Source organism: Rosa chinensis, chromosome 1 (genome assembly GCF_002994745.2).
Source record: "Rosa chinensis cultivar Old Blush chromosome 1, RchiOBHm-V2, whole genome shotgun sequence".
Lineage (NCBI taxonomy): Eukaryota > Viridiplantae > Streptophyta > Magnoliopsida > Rosales > Rosaceae > Rosa > Rosa chinensis.
Genome location: NC_037088.1, coordinates 7,694,947 through 7,717,023, shown reverse-complemented (window position 1 = coordinate 7,717,023; position 22,077 = coordinate 7,694,947). Strand labels below are relative to the sequence as shown.

The window sequence follows — 22,077 nt, the reverse complement described above, 5'->3', positions numbered from 1 at the left end:
ATTTATATAAAAAGTAGAGAATATATATTGTTGAGATTGGATAATCTCACGCATTGACATTTCTTCTTTTCTAAGCTTGCAAGTATAGAACCCTAGAAATGGTTGACAAAATTAATCAACAAACATTCATCATTTGAGAGGTTATTGATAGTTTCTTAAATTGGAGTTTTGGATACCTCAATTGAGGTATTGGTACTTCATTTTTTATTGAACTTTTAACTGCAAATTTAGATTTTCAATTTTAGTTGTTCAATACAAAGATAAACTCCTTCAAGCAGTAAGTTAATATCGATAACCTATTCTAATTTTTGGGTTATTTAGTGTTCACGTCTGTAAACTACTCACAACACAAGTTTTTTTTTTTTCCTTGACCTAGTTATGAAGTATGAACTACTGCAAATTGACATTATTAACGTCAATGCCCATGTCTTTAATCTACTTAGATGAAATTAATTGGTATAGGTCTGGAAAAACTTTCACACTATAAAATAGTTCTTATAAACTAAAAAAGATTGATATGTTTTGTGAAATTGATGGCAATTTGGGAAGCTTGGGGTGATGTATTTAGTAAAATATTAAAGCAAAAAATTTAATGCGTGGGTGTATTAAGTAGGGGATGTGTATTTAGTATTTAGATATGTGTAAATAAATTTTTTTTTTTTGACAGAGTAATAGAGATTTCATTTAATCTCAAAGCCAGAACGACACATACAAATATGCCCTATATGCATGTACCCTAAATCAGTGGTCAAGCAGTTAAGGGAATACGGATACCATCCACTAGTACAATGAAGCTCACTTATTTAGAAGCCTACAAACTATAAAAATTCCATCAACATAGAGAAAACTACTATGAATCCCCTTTCGTCAATGCACTCAATTGTGGTACTCCAGGAGATTCATTAACTAGGTGTAAAAAGAACCCATAGCTTGTAAGCTAGAACAGAAATAAAACTGAAAATTAAACTTTCCCCTTACCCTTAGAAATAGGGCAAGGAGAACAAGTAGGATAGGTCAACCTGAATGGTTCCATAACAGCATCAGACTTCTTATTTTTTGGTGGATTCTTGTTCTTGGCTCCAAGAGGTCGACTGACAGGACCCGCCCCGGTTTTCACCCTGAAATCCGAAGAGGCCCTGCGGGGCCCACTTTAGAAGAAATTCTATCAAAAATTTGACAGAACTTCCCCTAAAAATGGACAACCCAAAACCTGTAGAAAAACATCCACACTTCTAAATCATCCATCCTTATTCTCCTGGAGCCACCCTGCTCCCTATATCACAACATCTCACATATCTCATTTCATAAACAATTCTGAATTTAAGAATATTAATCTCATAGGTTATCAGAGCAATCTAATATACAGGCGAACAACAGAATAGAAAGCAAGATAAATGACCGATGCTTTTATAATGCGGAAGCTATGACAGCTATGCCTCAACCCCAAGTACGCTCGACCTCAAGCTAAACTGGCCTGCAAACTGGGCATTTAAAACCGAAGGGCCCAGGGGAAAACATTTAAAATCCGTTAGAGTGAGTGGACGAAAAATAAGTACTTTCAAATGTATAAGTAAAACTTAATGCTTTCCCAAGTAATTCTCTAAAATCTCGCATGCAGTAACAATCTTGAAACCTCTTAAAATCTCATCCTCAATCCTTATAAAAACATCATTTTCATGAGGCTCGTTTGATGACTAGAAAGGACTGCTGTCTAGTCATCTCATGCCATCTAGGAGGGACTGCCCCCCAGATGACGCATCGGAAGGGACTGCCAACCGGAATAGGAGGCGGTGGATAGATGGGACTGCCAACTAGCCACATGTAGTAGACGGGACTGCCGACTAACCACAGGTAGTAGACGGGACTGCCGACTAACTACCTCATGTCATCTGGAATGGACTGCCAACCAGGTGACGCATCGGATGGGACTGCCAACCGAGCTGTAGTCTGGAAGGGACTGCCAACCAGACTATTACCTAGAAGGGACTGCCAACTAGGTAAGATACGCATGCGCCAAAACTAGCCTCCTTAATAAACTGAATAGCCTCCTCAAGAACTGAAGATAACCTCTTTCAATCACTTGCTTTCGGAAAGAAACTCGATATTACCTCAATAAATCAATAATAATTCACCGAAAGCATAACTCAGTAATAACTCGCTAACTCAATCCTCGATATCTCAATAAATCCTCGAAAGCATAATCACATACTCTATAATTCAATAATTGCTTTCGGAAAGAAAGCTCCATCTAACCCAAGTCTGATAAGTGCGGAATTCAAAACCCAATAAATCTCGATAAATCAATCATGCTCAAATATTGCTAAATCCATCGCACTCGTATATCTTCATAAAAACTGATATTCGAAAACAATAATTCTCATAATATTTTTCCGAATCAGTCACTTCCCGAAAATCATTTCCCAACTCAATAACTCATGAATGACTATCTCAAAAATCTACTAAAAGCACTCGGGAAGGAATTTCAATACTAATCTCGTAATCCATAAATAAATCTCGATAAACTAAATCTCAAATATTCAAAACATAATTAAATCTCAATTGGAAGAAAATAATAATAATACTGCATGCGAAATTAATTTAAAAACAAATGTCCACTCACAGTACTATTTAGGCGACCATGCATACGAGTTCCTTCGTCGAGCAATAGCTCGGTACATCGCCCAGTACACAATTATATTTCGTGAATTTGTCGAATATACGATTCCTAAAATCAATTCCTCATAATTACATCTCCACTTCTCCTTGGATGCAACCCAAATTATACCACTAATACCAATTCGTTAATTTAAAGGTTCCAAGGCAGAACCGAGAGATATCCGACGGTCGGATTCTCGTAATTCGATAATCGAAACCCTAAACTTCAAAAATTCATAATTAATTCCAAGCTTCTCCAAAATTCACCAAACTTCACATACAAGCTCTATGATAAGTATAGAATTTAACTAGCTAGAAATTGAAATTAAAAAGCTACCCTAGCCACCGCTACCGCCGCCCACAGTGGCGGCGCCGCCGCCACCGCCACCATCTCCGATGGTCACCAAAATTTGGCAGTAGCACCTTCTCAACACACCCATTAATTCTTTCAACTGTGACCAAGTTAGAAAATCAACGGAAGTACCTCAACAATTAAAGAGAAGTTTGGACCCGAATCATGAATAGTAACTCAGAATTTCAAACCTTCGATTCGACCTCCACACTGCAAATCGTGGCTCAAGGCTAGGGGCAACATGATCCTTGGGAAAAACCGCTCCTTCGACGCCGGTTTGGTGGCCGGAGATGGCCGGAATCGCCGGAAATCGACGAAAATCCCAAACTGCTACATTGAACTTGTTGGCTTCGATTCGTCGTCTATGGTGAATGATAGGGTGCAAGGCATATATAGATAGAAACCTTGTTTCAAGACGAAGAGATGGACACCAATTTCATGGCCATAGGTGGCCGGACGAGGCGGCAGCGACGCCGGAAAGTTACGTCGGCGAGAGGAAGAAAACTGGAAATTTTCGGGGCTTTCCCGAAATGGAAAGTCCAGATTTCTATTTATAGACATGAATTCCACAAAATTACAAAACTGCCACTAACTTAAAACCCTTATAACTTCTTCGTTACTACTCCGATTTTTACGTACCACATATGCACGCGCTCGGTTTAACGTCCTCTACAACTTTCATGAAGGAAATTTTCTCAAATTTTGACCCGAACAAAAAGTCAACTTTTAGGGCTCCCTAAAAGCATTGAAACGACAGTAAAAGTGAAAGTAAAAGTTGTTTACCGTCCAAATGACTAGTAAACCGGTGAATTCGGGTTCGGTACGTCACATTGACCCCATTTCTTTTTAGTCTCCACATGTTCCTTATCTGCCCTAGTTTGGGATACCATCAAACCATCTGGAGTTTCCATGAGACCAAAAGACTTAGCAGAAATACGGGTGGGGAATTCCAGTAATTTCACTTTCTTAGGAGGCAAAAAACAAGCTTGCCTACCTTCCAGTTCTGCCTCCAGACCATGCTTCATCTTCTTTGGGGACACAGTCGGAGATACTGGTTTGTCCCTCCTCCTTTGCATGGAATCATCCACTAGTACCACTGCCAAGGTATCATATGTACTCACGGAAGCCTTAGAACTGGCATCCCTGATGACCACGAACTTCTTGTCCTTCCTAGGCCTGACAAACTGCACGTCTGTAAACAACGACCGTGCCACAGGAGATGGAATAGAGGACTGAAACTGAAAAGTTGTCCCGCCCAATTGGAACCTACCTTCAGGGAACTGGAGCACATGACCAGCCCTAGTTCCTTGAGTTGTCGATGGTGCAGTAGCAGTACACCTCCCATCTTTATGAAAAATAAGAGCACAATTTCGGCACCTGCCAATCAAATTCTCAAAGAAAAAATGGATCTCCTCCCCATCTTACCAATATATATATATGTGTGTGTGTGTGTGTGTGTGTGTGTGTGTGTGTGTGTGTATTAAAAGCAGTTAGAGGTAGAATGAGGAAGAGAATCGTTCCAAACTTGAGCATTTGAAATGTCTCGGCAATTGTATCTGCCAAGAAGTTGGTCTTCCTCTTGATATCCTTAAAATTGACATTGTGGAGCTGATTTGCAAGAAATCTAATATCCTTGATAATTAGCTTGATTCTTCAAGTAGCAGTAATGATACCTGGTATACTATATAATAACATCTTTGAATCGCCTTCCACTTCAAGCTATTTGAAACCATGAAGAATAGTAGCCAATATAGGATCTCCATTTCCATTTAGGAAAAATACAACCTTCTGCACTCTGTTGATTCATTTTGACTAAGCCATTAAAGTTAAGTTTAGTACTTTGAGAGATTCTTATATAGGGCAAACATACCACTTGGCAGTGGGCAGCCCAATCAAAATTCAGAAAATTTTAATTGTGTTCCGAAACTATCATTTCTTATTAAAATAAAATACCCAAAACACCTATTGCATGTTCACGAATTGGAAAGCCCTACAAATCACATGGTATGTTTGCCGTATGTAAGAATTTCTCTAATACTTTAACGTAAATGAATCCTTCATCTTCTAGCATTTAATTTAATTGATGTATCAGTATAATTAAAAAAAGGATTAAATACTGCTTACTCCCTATACTTATAGGGTTTCGTCGTTTCAGTCCCTGACATTCGAATTTCACCTAAAAACTCCTTGAACTCTCAATTTCCTCCCAATTAGTCCCTGCCGTCAACCTCCGTCCAAATTATCAGTTACACTGCTGACGTGACATTCTTTTTATGCAAAAATATCTATTATACCCTCACCTACTATTTTTTTAATATTTATTTATTTTCTTTTCTCTTTTTTTTCTTGTTCTATTTTTCTTCCATCTCTCTCCTCTGTTTATCTTCATCTTCTTCTTCCAAAAACAAACCTAGCTCTCTCTCCATTTCCAAACCTTCGACAACACCAACGTCAGGTTAAAGATTTGAATTCAACCCATTTGAATTCAATATTAGGCTAAAGATTTCAATCAACCCAAACAAACTAAAACTCAAAATTGACAAAACAAACAAGCAACATGGCTTCTCGGCAACAACAGAAGCTAGATACAGAGCAATTGCAAGAGGCTACCATTTAATCACAAATTCAAAAGCTGAATTCAATCACAAATTTGAACATCAATACCATTTACCATCCTAAACCCAAATTAGAGACAAGGTTAGATTATCATAAAACTTAGATCGGACTGTTACTGGTATTTTTGCAGAAGCACTCGAAGATCCCAATCCAAAAGAACCAGAATTGAAACCTTAAATCCCCAAATCAACCACAAAAGAATCAAACTTTGGGAATCAGCAATTATTTAAATCAAGAAATGCAACTCGAAAACCTTGCCAAGTTGTCGAGATTAGAGGAGTCTCCGGATGGGGAAGTGAAGATGAAAGTGATGGAGAAGAAGAAGAAGAAGATGGAAGTGAACATGACTGACCATCAATTCAACCTCCACACTATTAGTGCCCAAAACCGAAAATTCATCATGTAAAGGAATCCAATTCAACCAACAGATATAACAATGAGAGAAAGCAACAATACCTTTCATATTGTGGGCTGCTACTAGCTCCAAACCTAGTTAACAAATCATCGAAAGCTGCCGGCACACCCTTGCTAGAGCTTTTCGACGACGCCGGCTCAACCTTGTCATCAAACCCACTCACCCGCGGCGGCAGCGACGCCACTGTCGAGAAGAAAATATCGTTTGCAGTGGAGCTCTTCAGCCCCGCTCCGCCAGGCCAGAATCGGCGACCTTGGAGGAGGAATTAGTGGGCCCACCACCACCGTACACGGAATCCAAGTTCAAAGCTTCAAAATTGATGGAGAACATGGTCGAGCCGTCGAAGATCTTCTCAAAGTCTTGGGCTTTCAAGGCTTCAAAGATCTGGTCGTGATCGTCGGAGAAGGACTCGTCAAAGGAATTTGAGGTGCGAGTTGATCTGGAGGAGGGTCCAATCGAGCAGGAAGACGACGACGACCGAGTCGCCGGTGAGTTCGGGGCTGAGTTGGCAAGCAAGTTGGAGGAGAGGGACGGTTGGGTAAGTGGGGTGGTGGGAGCGGAGGGGATTCCACTCGGCGTCGAGGGCAATGATGGCGGACCAAATCAAGGAGGTGGTTAGGTGAGTGAACTCGGGAGAATCGATAGAGGAGACGAAGTGGGTTTTCAGGGGCATTAGGTCATGCGGATCCATGGAAGAAGAAGAGGTCAAAAGGAAAAAGAACAAAAAAGAAAAAGAGAGAAAGATAAAAAAAATTAAAAGAAAAAAAATTAATTGAGGGTAAAATAGACATTTCAGCATAAACTAGATGCCACGTCAGCAATTTAACGGTCAATTTGGACGGAGATTGACGGCAGGGACGAAATGGGAGGAAATTGAGAGTTCAGAGACTTTTTAGGTGAAATTCGAAGGTCAGAGACTGAAACGATGAAACCTTATAAGTATAGGAAGTATACAGTAATTAACTCTTAAAAAAACAAAAAGTGATAGGTCAAATTGACAGTTAAAGTCAAGGTTAAGGGGCAATCTGCTATATTTCCCAAGGGGTATATAATAATTACCTTAGAAAACCCAGGAACCAAGCGCAGTAGAGTAGTATGGTACCCAAAACCCGAATAAAATCGAAGAACCGACCTTGATGATTACATAAATTCACTCTCACAAGTTACAGAGCTTTCTCTCTCAGAAACCCTAACCCCCAAATCGTAGCTTCCCTCCAAAACCCGCATTGCAAAACCCTAATTCGTCGTTCTCGTCGGCAATGACGAAGGTGTACGGAACAGGCGCGTACGATTTCAAGCGCCACCATGTTGCCGAGTACCCGGTGGAGCTGAACCAACAGCTCGGAGACAAGCCGGTGGAGGCTAAACCCGGCGCGGCGCTGCCGAGCTCGATAACGCTGTCGGAGATTCAGAGGGACCAGCTCACTATGATTGCAGCTGCGAATTGGTCCAAAGCCGGCGGCGACGCCGGGCAGGTGAAGAAGGCTTTCGACGCGGAGCTGGTGAAGAAGATTTACGAGACGGAGTTGTGTGTGAAGGAGGGGCAGAGGAAGACGGTGCCATTGCAGAGAGTGATGATTTTGGAGGTCAGCCAGTACTTGGAGAACTATCTCTTTCCCAATTTCGTTCCTGAAACGGCGACGTTCGAGCACGTTATGTCCATGATTCTCATGGTCAATGAGAAGGTTTTGCCTTTTGGAATTGCACTATTTACTTTGGGTCACATTAGGGTTAGAAAACTAATCCAAGTAGTTTTTATGCATTAATTGTTTTTCTTAATGCTTTAAATTTTTAATTTTGGGATTTAAATGAAAATGTTTACTATGGTTGAATTTGTGTACTTTATTTCGTACTTGCAGTTTCGAGAGAATGTGGCAGCTTGGGTATGCTTTCATGACCGGAAAGATGCGTTTAAAGGATTCCTTGGAAGGGTTCTTCGCCTTAAATCGGTTTGTGTCCATTTCTCTACTTTAACATATTCCTTAATGCATCATATATGGGCTAAGGTTTTTTTATTTTAAGTTTTATGTCAAGGGTTTTAGCATTTGGAACAATGAACTATTAACACAATAGTCAATTACTGAAGAATTTGGTACTGGTATTCACATACAGTTGGAACATTTTATTCCTTCTTCCTCGTTATGTCAAGCTTGTGTAGTGAAACTGTATGATTGCTCCGGTGGTTTACATGTGATTGCCTGTAGTTTATGCCTCGACTCTTATGGGTATTTTTCTCATGGAAATTGGTATGCCAGAGGTGCTGATGAGGCCCAAACAACTATATATGAGGAGTTGGGTGAAAAGAGGCGTTGTACCTTGCTTGTGCCAGCCCCATTTTGGTGATTGATCACCAAGAGCTGGGTGGAAAAGGTGTCCAAGATGTCATCCCTGTCAAAAGCCAAGTGTTTGAGCTCCAATTGCAGACAGAGTTGCACTCCATTTCTTGGAAACGACCGAAACTGAGCAAGTTGTGAGGGGTCAACCCATCAAGCGCAACTGAAGAAAAGCCTCAAAGAAAAACACCTCCACCACCATTTCTGCTGTCGAAGACTTCGGATTCAATAAGGCTTCCAAATGAAATTGTGTGCATAGCTACTGTTGCTAATATTAGCAAGAAAGAAAGTTCAAACTAGTTCAGTGTGGTGGAGTAGAACCTTAGTTGTCAAGGACCCAGATCTCTTTTTTTTTTTTTTCCTTTTTTGTTTTTTTAAATCCATGTAGGGACCCAACGACTTACGCCACAGTTCATTTTTCTTTACGGATTTTACCTCAGTGAATACTTGGTCTGATGCAAAAAGGGGCAATGGAGGCGTCAGTGACCCAAATGTGCGAAACGTTTTGCGAACTCAATTGCCCACACGACATCAAATCCTGAAGGACATAATTGAGCTTTTGTTCTGCAAAAGGAGGTAATGGAAGGGTAAGCAACCTAGTCCCAGAACTTGGAAAATCGAAAACCCAACCAGAAATTCACACCGTTGCTATGTGGGGTTGTCACAGTAGTCTTACCTGCTTGAATTTGGAAGCAAGTGAAGAATTGCGGCACGTGCCCCACACCAACTTACCACCCACAAGGAAGGAATGAGTACGACAAAATTGTTTAGGTAATATTTAAATGGGCTGTAGGACACCATAACTGTTCTTTGTCCAAATTTAAATGGGCCGCAGGCAGGACACGATCTAGTGAGTTCATTTTAAAAATGCTAACAATAATAATAAATAAATAATTCGATCAATTCTTTTACGTTACAGCTACGAATGTCGGTAAAAATGGAACAACTTCAATCGAATCAAAATTGAATTTGTTCTCGCTCGCTTTCTTTCAAAGATGGGTGAAACGCCAAATAGAGATAGATAGCCCTGGCAGCAGACCGGTTGTGAACCCAGAACCCAGGAAAGCTAGCCACTCAGTACATTCAAGGTCTTGTATGTATGTCCTGTAGAGTAGGAAATTCAATTGCCCTGATTAAGGTAAATTTTTTCGAAAAATTATTCAAGGTATGGAATTAGATTCTACAAAATTCATGATGTTGGGTGAGAGGGACTAAATTATTCTTATCATGCAAGTTGGAGTCTTTAAAGCAATAAAATTAATCAAGTATGAAAGATACCTAGAGATTGCCGTTGCATCTACAATGAGGCATAATATAATGATTTGATCAACCGGCAGTTCGTTTTTCTCGTTGTTCTTGTCATCATGTGACCGTTCTAGCTAAAACAACATTGATGGCACGTTTACTTATTTGGAATGGAAACTAATCATGAATTGGAGACAATTGGAATGGGAGAAGAAAGGAATTGGTGTTGATTCCGGAGGAGTTGATTCCTAAACCCATCTCCTCCCTTCAGAATCAAATTCCTGAGTATTCAAGAATCGATTCCTTATAAGGAGGTGGGACCTACACTCATTCCGATTCCTGCATGTGTTAGTAAATGTAGGAATACTTTTACCGGGAATCATTCCGATTCATTTATGTGTTAGTAAACGTAGGAATAGTTTTACCCCGTAATCATTCCCTCTCATTCCAAGTAAGTAAACGTGTCATGAATATGATAAAGGCAGTTTTATTCATTCATCTTTTTATTTTTATTTTTTTATGCAATGAGTGATAGCAGAGAAGCAACCTCTCACCTCTCTAACACTCCAATTTCTTAATTCAAAAAAAAAAAAGGAGAATGACAATGGAGGGGGACCTAACCAAAACCTCCATAATAAACAAGTGAAACAAATAAGTCAACAAAATCTAAACTGTGGAAGACCCAAAACATCACTCTCATAGAACGACAAGAGAAATGGAGGAGACAGGGGCGAAGCCACATGGGGACCCAATGGGTCCCGTGCCCCATTGATTTTTATATATTTTTTCAATTTCTGTACATAGAAACTTGCATAAATAGCCTAGAGTATAGCAAGATCAGTATCATCCAACTTGGTGTAGTGGCAATATATGCATTGATTTTGTAATTGGTCTTAGGTTCAAATCATGGATGTTGGGAAAGTTATTTTTTTTTCATTTTTTTCTTTCTTTTAGAGAACAATAATATATTTTTTCCTTATAGTTTTAAAAGTTAAAAATAAATTATATCTCCCTAATGAAAAATTATCTAATACCTAAAGTTAGAGAAACAATGAACAAATCTTTGTGAATCCTAATGAATGCAGTGATACTAAGATTAATCACAGTCATGCCAGGGTAGTGCAGTGGGGTGCTCCACTAAGAAGCTGTCTTAAATTGAATATTGATGGTGCCTATGCTAGAGAGAATGGCATGGGAGGAGTGGGGGTAATTTTCTAACTCTTCAGGGGGCTTGAAGGGTGCCTTCTCTAGGCATCTTCCTACAATCCAAAGCGAGGCAGAAGCTTGTAGCTGTCTTATGTTGCTCCTTGTATTGATCGGTTTACTTCCTGTTATGGGTTTGATTGTGAAAAGCATGTGGAAAAAGTAATGGTTTCATTTGGTATTAGTAATTTGCTAAAGGAGAATGTGGCTCAACAGGGTTCAATGGTTTATTAGCTGCTTCTTGGTGGACTTTTTTTTATCCCAAGTTCATTGATTAGCTGTGCCTTATGATTGGACTGAGTAAAAATTGTGCTTTATGAAATGGGTCTAATTTCTGTGCTTTACAAAACCGTTAATTTCATAGAACAATCTTTCTGTGTTTTGTAAATCAGTCCAATTTCTATGCTTTATGAAACTAAGAGCCAAGATTTGTTTTGTAGTTGTTTTCAGTTTTTGTGATGGTTATGAAAAATTAGTGAAGTATGCATTATTTCTTTCATTGATAGCTTTATGATGTGTTTCTTATTTTGCATAGGCTTAATATATCACAAGTTTATGTACAGAAATTTGCATCTTGTACACCAATGATCATGTGGCATATAATAGTTAGAGAGCTTCAGTAAAAAATGAGCTTCATCATTTTCTTTTAGTATTTAAAAGATTTCTTGTTATGTCTTTGTGCAGACTTCTCTTCCAGTTGAGGAGATAACCAGAGTATGATGCGAAAGGTGCCTTTTTGGCTTTCAATTTTTATAGTTTATTGGGATATTATGATCTCTTTTTCCTGTGCATAACTATTGAAATATAAAATTAGTCGCTGGGAAAGATTTTGATTCATTGATTTGCAGAAGTACCACCACCGAAGAAGATGATGAATTTCTTGATTTTTGGTGTCAATATGAAAAGCAATGAGATAAAAAGTGTTTGCATTTCAATTTGTCTTGAACTTTCTATCTCTAGTATCAGGTCCTTTATTTTTTATTTCTGTTTTGGTGACAAATTTCTTTATGCTTCTTTGCAAATGCCAGGTTTATTAAGAAGATTCTGTATAACTAAATGGGAGGAATTCCCCATCAGGCAAATAGTTGTTACAAGGGTCACTTCATATCACTATCCTATTCCACTGGATTCAAACCAGCTATAAGGATCTTGCCGTGGTATGCTAGAAGAGACTTTCCATGTAGGGTGAAAAGGGTGCTTATCTAACTTCCATCATTCATACATACATAAAGGAGAGACATCAAGGCATAATTCATACATACATAAAGGAGAGGCCTCAAGGCATAATCACTTTTGGAGTAAAATCAAGATCGAGACAAGGGGGAGTGATAACGAAAGTATGGGCTGTTGTTGATGTAGCTTCTGCTGGCATCCTTGTTGTCCTCACAGGGTGTTCTTCAAGACTTGGTTGGTTTCAACATTTTATTAAATTTTGTTTAGAAAACTAGTTCTGTTAATGGAATGACTTTGTTGGATATATGGATGAATGTATAAGATCTTTACATAAATGAATGTGTTTTGGATGTGATGTCATTTGGATTCCATATATGCAGAATATAGGTATTTTGAATGTCTCTCGGACCATTCTATTCTAGCTAAAATCTATTGTCCAATAATTGATCATCACAAAATGCTTAACAAATTGTTGTATGATTCATCTAACTATAATACTTTAAGGATTAAAAGAATGAGAAAGCCACCGTCCAACAAAATAACAGACAACAGTTTTTTGGAGAAACCTATAGTGTCAATAATGGAAAGACAATGGGATTTACAGCTTCATGTTGTCTGACCCAGCCTTCAAACAACAGCAAGCATACAAGAGCATATTGTCTGAAACGTTCTTCAGACAACAAAAAGAATATGAGTCGTTGTTGTTCTTTCTGGTGTTCAGACAACAGTAATGTGCTGCGCTGCTATTGTGCAAAATTTTCTCAGACGACAGTTCCTTGCTATTGTCTGATTCACCCATCAGACGACATTGAGATAGACAATAGCAACGTGCCTTATCAGACGACAGTTAAAAACTGTCGTCTAATTCTTTTTTTGGTGTAGTGACCCGACGTCATCTGACATGTCAACTGAGGAATGAAATCACCAGCCCACCACTGAGGGCAGCAGTGTTCCTATCATCCAGTCTGCTGAGGTAGGCGATGCGTCTAACATCACTCAAGTGGTGGGAGACGAGATCATGATGGACGGCTACGTGCCCATTCCTATCCCAGAGAATGAGAGCATAGAGGAGCGGCTTGCCATCTTCTAGCATAACAATGCATCGTATTATGAGAAGACAAGAAAAGGGCTTGCGGAAAAGAGACGGAAGATTGATGACCTTGTTAATAGGGTCCAAGTCCTAGGGCAAGGTTTACAGTAGGCATAGGGGCGTCTGGATAACATGACCCAGCAAAGCCAAGCAAACCACGAGCAACTCATGACTATGATAAATGCCCAGGCCGCCCAGAGCAAACACATCACTACAGACGTCGCGGCTATTCACAACAACAGGTCTAATCTCGCGACTCAAGTTGCCATGCAGAAAACTGAGTTGGATCAGGCTAAAGAAGTTCTGAATAAAGCGTTGGGAGATCCCAATGCTATTCTAGGTTCGCTTGGTCAGCCTGTTGGGTCCTGCAAGTACGTGCTTCCGAATGCTCGAGACAAGGCCAGCAGCAGTACGGCTACACCTTCGGCCGCCGCTACTGTCGCATCAACCAAGAGCAAGGAGAAGGCTTTGGTAATTGGTGGCAAAGACAAAGTCACACCACCGGTCGCACAAAAGAGCATAACTTTGAAAATCGGTGAAGGTACCCTCGCTGATCCTGTCGTGTTTACTCAATATGACAATGATGGGGCAGAGAATGTGTACCAGGAGCTCCCATGTAATTATTATAGGATTGACCAGGCGGGCAATACGATCAAGGTAACGTCTTTGGAAAAAGATGTGACCACGCCAACACTTACTCTTCAACAGCCCAGTATCCCCCAGACCATTCGCCAGGGGGAAGGAACAGCGACTGCAAGCCAAGCTACACCTGTTTTGCAAACCGCTAGCCAGATTGTGGCAGCTCCTCCTCCTTCTGGTCTGGATTACGTGAGACGAGAAGAAGTAGAGGAGATTATCAGGTTGGCTAATCCTAAGGTCCACCTCGACGAGGTGTATGAGGGGCCTTTCCCACCACATATAATGCTCGCGCCTTTTCCTAGAGGCTATAAAAATATCATATTTTCTACTTTTTCAGGAGAAGATACAGAGAACGCGGCAACTCATCTGGCCAGGTTCAAGGTGCAATGCGGCCAGTACCAGAATGATGACAGTCTCAAGTGCAAGATCTTTGGCACTTCTCTATCAGGGGCCGCCTTTACTTGGTTTTCTAAGCTCAGGCCCTGGTCAGTTGCAAATTGGACCGCGATGGAAAAGCTCTTCTGAGAAACCTTCAGAGCTATAGAGCTTGAGGTTGATTTGGCCTCCCTTAACCAAATGGCTCAACAGCCCACCAAGTCCGCGGTGGCTTACCTTCAGTAATTCCAGATTCAGAAGGCCAAGCTGAACATGGTCTTGCCAGAGAGAGAACTAGTCAAGTTGGCAATCAAGGGCTTAGAACCACGTCAACGGAAGAAACAGCATGGCAGTATGATCAAATCCATGGGAGAGCTGACCACGGAAGTTTGCAGCTTCGAGCATCTTCTTAGAGAAACAGATGCTAGGAAGAATGCGTCCAAAGGGACGTATGTTCCCGAAAAACACCGCACCGTGGCTGCAATGAACTACCAGCCAGCCACCTATGATCCCTACTATCAGGGCGAGGAGGTTTTCCTAGATGAAGATGAAGAGGAGGAGAATGATGTATCTGCCTTCGAGCTGACTGGAAGGAAGAGCTCTGCTCTCAAACAGTTGAAGTTAACTAAGGAGCCGGTCAAGCTCAAGTCTGTGGTCTTTACCAAACCTGAATTCGCAACATACACATATGATACCAATAAAGCACATGAGATTTTGGATGAGATGATAACCGCGAAGATGGTGAAGACAGACTTCAAACCCTTCCCCAAGCTAAAACAATTGAAAGAGAAGAAATACTGCAAGTTTCACAATTTGTGGAACCATAACACGGCTGAGTGCGTCAAGCTGAAAGATCAGATTCAGTTATGGCTCAATAATGGTAGTCTGCAGGTTGAGTCTCCAGCAACCGCGGTAGCACTTGTGGATCTGAATCCTTTCCCTGATACCGAGGTGAACATGGTCGATGTATCTTGGAACAGAAAAGGCCAAAGGAGACCAACTCTTGACTTGACTACTTAGAGACAGAAGGATGAAGAAAAAGAGGCCCCAGTACAGAAGAAGGTTAGACCTATCAGCGAGGCCTCACCAGTAGTCTTATGCTCACGATGCAAAGAGGAGTGCGGCATCCAAGTATCGCATGAACAGGTCGAGCAGACATTTTGTTTTGGCTCATTCCCGCCAATCAAGTGGGCTTCGCCTTAGCAAAATTTCCATCCTTCTAGCCCTAGAGCGAAAGACAGAACAGATTCATCTCCAACTCCAAGGGATTCCAACCTATTCCAGAAATTGAAAGCGGCCACGGCCGAAAGGAAACAAGATGAGAAGGCTGGAAACGAGCACAAAGATATCCTGACCAATATATCCCGCCTTCTTCAAGATCCTCTATCAAGGAGGGCAAATGGTACACCAAGGAAAAGGGGAAAGCGGTAGAGATTAGCCCTTCTAAGAAAAAGAAGCTGCAGCGCAGGTTTGGAGAAGCCAAGCGAACACTAGAAGCTCTGGATCAGGGCCTAATTAAGCCTTCACAATTAGTCAAGTCCCCTGAGCAATATTAGAAAGAGATGGAGGCGCTTGCCGCTAAGCCTTTAGCGATTCCCGCAGCTTCCAGAAACAGGCAAGCTCAGCGCCAGGCGGGCCCAAGCCCAATGTCTTCTATAGGATTACTAAGGAGAAGACATCACCACCAGCTAGGAAGGAAAGGCCGCCAACCAGGAGGCCAAGTGTCCAACGCAGGCTGTTTCGCAACAAGCCTGAACCCAAACCTACAGTTTTTGCGAGACTAGGGGGCAAGGATCAAATTGTGGAAACCTTGCAATGGAGACCTAACAAAGTCCAGAGTGTAGTGGTCGCGGCCACAACAGAGGTCCCAGCAGCGGAACAGAAGTCGGACGCACCAAGGCAGGTTCCCATGGTACAGGAATACAAGCAGGATGAGACGAAGATTCCCACAGAAGAGTCATTGGTTGCCTTGGTGGCCAAACAGTTCAACACCGAAATCGCAGTTGATGAACCCAAGCTCAACCTCGACGACAACATGGACGAGACAGAAGTGGTTGACACCACCAGCAACATGGTCTATGTGCAGCCCGCCAAATAAGCTCTTCCAGTCATCACGCAGGAGTGTGTGGAAGTAGAGGTAAACAGCTAGCAGCCGCTGCAGATTACTTCAGCAGCAATGACACCGGTGGAAGAGGCAGTGTTCCTCGAAACTGAAGATGCTAATAGCAAGGGGTTCTTCATGAGCTTCACAAGACCCACTCCTGCTATGGTACACCACATGAGACCTTTGTATATCACGACTGAGATTGGTGGCACCAAGGTTAGCAAAATCATGGTCGATATTGGGGTAGCTGTCAACGTCATCACTACACGGACTATGCAGTTGCTTGGGATCAAGAAAGAGAAAATCCAATCCACCTTTCTAACACTGAAGAACTTTGCAGGGACTGTGATTGACGAAGACCTTGGGGTTGTTTTTCTTACGCATCAAGGTCGGTCCCGAGGAGGGTGTTTATGCCTTCTTCGTAAGAGATTACTACGCAGCCTACAGCGCCATCTTGGGCCGGCACTGGATTCACAGGAGCTATTGTGTTCCATCTACTCTCCACCAGGAACTGATTATGTGGAACAGGGTTACTGACAAGGCTGAGGTGATTAAGGCCAATCCTCACCCTTTCCCTGTTTCTGCAAATTATGTAGATGCCAGGTGCTATTTGGAGCCTATTACTCCTTTACAAGTCAGTGGCATCGACAACAAAGGCCTCCCCACAGGGGTGACGACCTCTGAATTGGCACAGTGAGGGCTCACGCTTTCGAAAGAAGACCTGGAAAGGCCTGGCCACGCTGTGCCCCACACACTGAATAATTAATAGATTACGACCTTCCAGAGGAAAGGATAGAGGCCTTCCATTCTTTGTACAACAGGATATCCTCGTACTTGGTGGAAAAAGAGGCCTATGATCGAGTCGCGACATTGGAATGCGTTAACGAAGAACTCTCTGACCATGAGGAAGGGGAAGAAATTCAGCTCGCCCTAGCGGCATTGGATGACATGCCTCCGAAGGTTAGGGATCCTATCAAAAAGGTCAATCTGGGAACGACTGATAAGCCCAGGGAAGTGGCCATCATCACTTTCTTAGAGCTTAGCGAGAATTAGAGGCTCATTGACTTGTTTTTAGAATACAAGGCTTGTTTCGCGGAAAAGTACGAAGACATGCCAGGCCTATCACTAAACTTGGTTTGCCACCAGCTGCCAACATTGCTTGATAAGAGGCCTGTGAAATAAGAGCCGCGGTGGATGAACTCGGAGACCAAGTTTTGGTCAAAGATGAGGTAGAAAAGATGCACAAGTTAGGCATCATCAGGGTGGCCAAGTACAACCAGTGGCTATCCAATATAGTGCCTATTTGTAAGAAAAATGGGAAAATAAGGGTCTGCATGGATTACAGAGATCTTAATATGGCTACCCCCAAAGACATCTATCCCATGCCGGTAGCGGACTTGTTGGTAGATGCAGTAGTAGGACATGAACTTTTGTCCTTTATGGACGGAATAGCAGGGTACCACCAGATTCCGGTCGCGGAGGAAGATATGCACAAGACTGCATTTTGCTGCCCAAGTTTCGCGAGAGTTTTTGAATATGTGGTCATGCCTTTTGGTCTAAAGAATGCTAGGGCCACCTATCAGAGAGCCATGAACCTGATCTTCCATGACATACTTGAAAAGATCCTAGAGGTTTACATAGATGACGTGGTCGTGAAGTCCAAAAAGTGAGGGGACCACATTGTAGACCTTAGAAAAGTCTTCGAGCGCATACGACTACACAAACTAAAGATGAATCCTGCCAAGTGCGTTTTTGTAGTTCAAGCAGGTGACTTCTTGGGTTTCATTGTCCACCAAAAGGGCATTGAGGTCCCTGAGGATAAGGCAAACGCAGTCATCAATGCGTCCCCCCTGCAGACGAAGAAAAAGTTGCAGCGATGGATGGGCAAGATCAATTTCCTGCGGTGGTTCATTTCTAATTCTGCCGGCAAAATCCAGCCTTTTTCCCCACTGCTGAAACTGCAAGGACAAAGTGAATTCGTTTGGGAGCCTAAACACCAAGAGGCTTTTGATAAAATCAAAGCTTATCTCTCGAGTCCACCAGTACTTGTACCTCCCAGGCCGGGTTTCCCATTGAAGCTTTATATCTCAGCGGCTGAGGCTTCCATTGGGAGCCTACTTGCTTAGGACGATGAGGACGGCGTCGACCACGCTATCTTTTACCTAAGCAGAACACTCACAGATTGCGAAACAAGGTACACTCCAATGGAAAAGCTGTGCCTCATACTATACTTCTCCGCATGCAAGTTGCGGCATTACATGCTATCCTTTACTACTTGCATCATAGCTCAGACTAATCTGGTTAAATATATGCTTTAGCGGCCTATCCTAAAAGGTCGCATTGGCAAATGGGTGCTTGCCTTGTCCGAATTTTCCCTGCTGTATGTTCCGCAGAAGGCAGTCAAAGGCCAAGCTATAGCAGATTTTCTGGCGCATCACCCTATGTTGGAGGTACCAGCTGTACGTGATCTAGAGGTTGCCACAGTAAAGGTCGATCGTCCGGATTTAGCTTGTCTTCCTGAGTACGCCACATTATATCAGGCCACGGTCGCGCTGCAGCCCTGGGTACTGTATTTCGATGGTTCTAGAACAGACACATTGGCCGGAGCTAGCATAATACTGGAAAACCAGGCTGCCGATCGTTTTTCTTACTTTTTCCAACTGGAATTCCGTTACACAAACAACCAAGCAGAGTATGAGGCCCTCATCATAAGCCTAGAAGTGTTGTTGGAGTTAGGGGTCAGAGACATCTAGGTCCGCAGAGACTCTTTACTAGTCATTAATCAGCTCCGCGAAAAGTTCAGGTGCATTAGCTTTTTGCTCACCCCTTATCTGGATCGTGCACTTGAGCTCCTGGTCTAATTTGATGATGTGGACCTAGAACATATTCCTCGCGAGTGCAATTTTGCTACTAACAAGCTCGCTCAATTGGCAACTGGCATAACTTTAAAGTATGGGGTTCGCGAGAGGATTTTAAAAGTAGAACGTCGCTCGCTGCCTTTGTGGCTCGAGCTGCCTGACCCACAAGAGGAACTTGTAGTGGCAGTTTTGGACCCTATTGATGTGGATTGGCGTGTCCCCTTGATCGCCTACCTCAAGCAACCAGATCACCAAAAAGATCAGAAGATCCGTTTCCTTGTGTTGAATTACTTTCTCAGGAACGATGAACTCCTGCGGCGGGGCGAGGATGACATAGATTTTCGGTGTGTTTATGGCCGCGAAGTGAAGAGCCTGATGCAAGAAGCACATGCAGGCGTGTGCGGAGCCCATCAGGCAGGCCCAAAAATGCGTTGGCTCATCAGGAGACATGGTTATTACTAGCCGAGTATCTTGAAGGATTGTATCACATTCGCAAAAAGTTGCCCAGATTGCCAGGCACATGGGCCGGTGTAGCACATTCCAAATATCCCCATGCAGCATATCATTAAGCCATGGCCAGCGCGAGGCTGGGCATTGGACTTGATTGGGATGATTCATCCTCATTCTTCTCTCCAGCACAAGTTTATCATCGCCACTACGGATTTTTTTACCAAATGGGTAGAGGCTGAGCCTTTAAAGGAGGCTTCTTGGGCCACAATCCGACAATTTCTCTTCACTCATATCATTTGCAGGTTTGGCATCCCAGAGGTTCTAGTCTCGGACATGGGGGCATATATAGTCTTACTTGCTCACGTCTTCATTTACATCTGGGCCTACTCAGTGACCCCACTCTCATGTACTCGCTTCACCTAGCAAGACTAGGGGGGCAATACTCTATACATATTGAGCTTGTTTTTCGCGGCCTCTTACTTTGATTTCAAAAAAATTTCGTTTTCTTTCTTTGATTATATTCCCTTTTGACAATCAAGTGTGTTAAAATTTGGATAATTTGGCAAGGCCTATACCTGAGGCTTTATTGCATCTTTAAGAAGTGAAAATAGCGAAAAATAGTATATTCATAAAGTGGCTTTGTAGCCAAAAGCAGTACAGTACATTCACGGAAACTACATTTGCAAGATTACAAGGCCAAAAGTGGCTGAAATATCCAGGCTTTCATGACTTGCAAGTCTTCGGGATCTACTTTCAGGAGAGGCTCAACGATGGGCCTATGTCTCTTCACCCTCCTCTCTTAAACCTCTGCTGCACCTGCTATCGTCTATACTGGAAGCAGGGGAAGGAGCATATTCATCCCAACCCTTCTAGTTGTCCAAAAGTCTCACTGAGTGTGGACATCAGAGGTGCGCGCTGCCAAGTTGCCCCATTTATCTCAGGGACAAAACAAAAGTTTGGTCAGTTAAGTCCAGGAGGTAGGGCGCCAAAGAAGAGTAGGGGTTAGAAGGGGGTCTCTCACCCTTCTCAGGCATGCTCCACACAAGGGAACCCCAAGAGGAAGAATCCCCAAAATGTGGTATCCCGTGTTAGGAGCTCCTCGTGTTCTTCGGCCTATCAAAAACCTAGGAATTCCATCCAGGCTTTCAGAGACCAAAGACACGCGGCTAGCCTAAGATTAAGCCATAAGGCTTACCCCAGACCTGAGATTTCGCCATAAAGCGTAAGATCTAGAGGTTGAAAGTGAGATCGTGAGGAGAAGATTTCTGGAAAAGGAGGAAGAGAAGTAAGGCTTGCAGGGCTATTTTTGGGTAAGCCATGTTTGCGTTTGTTCTCATCCCCAAAGTACAGGTATATATATAGGGCCAATATGAGTGGCCTCAGCCCTTGGATGGATAGTTGAAGAGTATTCAACGTCATCAATGAGAGTAAATGCTGAAATCTCGGAAATGAAAGAAGGTTAAAGACGCGTGGGGGACGGAACGGTCTTCAAGGAGATAAACTGCTCGGTTACGAGGTTATTCGTTTTGAACCACTTTAATTTGGATTTAAGATGGATTTAAAGGAATTGATGGCTAAGAGTACGAAGAATGCATTTAGGCCAGTATAGTGGTCTAAGTAAATAATGTTATTAATAATATTCAATTCATGTTACAAAATAATAGGCCTAGTATTAGAGGCCTAAAGCCCCCGGGCCGCATAAGTCAACCAGAGAAAATGTTCATCCAAACGGAAGCCAGCTTCAGCGGTGGCTTGTTCGGCCTGCTAGGCTGCTCGGCGAATCTGGGCCAGGTTTTGAGATAGCACTTTAGAGGCGGCCAAGGGTTTCTCCAATTGGGCTTCCGCATGGGTAATCCTGGCCCTCACAGCAGATAGTTGGGCCTGTAGATCCTTGATCTGGGACTGAAGCTAATTCTCCTCGAGCTCCATCTCTCGGATATGAGAGGTTTGTTCACCCAGGGAATCTCGTAGGGCGTCTATCTGTTGAGAAAGGGCCTGATGATGTGTCTGGGCCTGTCTGGCCCACGCTATCGCGGCCGTTTTCTCGTTGCACCACTTAGGTAGATCCTCCAACAGTTTGTCGATATCAAGGAACTGGGCTTCGGTGATGGCGGCCTCATGGTGAAGTACTCTGAGATATTCCAAAGCTCTATCGGGCGAGCCGGGTGTCAATATATCAGGGCCCAGTATGCGGCGAAGACCTTCCCTAGCATCATCCATGACTCTAGGAGGAGTTACTTCAAGCACCTGAGCTAGTCGTTCTAATCTGGAGGGCTCGCCAGCAAGTGCTTGCGGTGGAGCAGAAGCAGCGACGACAGAAGCCTCAAGAGGTTCCGTGATGGGAGCCACCTCCGGTACAAGCTGAGGGTTTACTTCTTCCTCTGCTTCGAGCACTTGGGGGGCATAGGGGGCAGGTTCGCTGTCAGCTTCGCCCGTGATACTTGGTTCAGCAGGACTCTCGCCAGCAGTCTCCTCAGCGGTGACTGCCGTTTCCTCCGTGCGGACAAGGTTTTGACCCTGAAAGGGGATGTAGGAGTGTCAAGGGGGAGTCAAGATGAAACAAATTAGA

At 42.8% G+C, this 22,077-nt stretch overlaps 1 protein-coding gene across 1 annotated transcript; it reads left to right on the top strand.

The window, feature by feature from the left end:
- Window positions 1-7,117: 7,117 nt before the first annotated feature.
- Window positions 7,118-8,381, top strand: LOC112199598 (RNA helicase aquarius). Its single transcript, XM_024340589.2, has 3 exons — window positions 7,118-7,723; window positions 7,898-8,044; window positions 8,151-8,381. The coding sequence occupies exons 1-3, from the start codon at window positions 7,298-7,300 to the stop codon at window positions 8,379-8,381; spliced, it is 804 nt and encodes a 267-aa protein (XP_024196357.1). The 5' UTR covers window positions 7,118-7,297.
- Window positions 8,382-22,077: the final 13,696 nt, after the last annotated feature.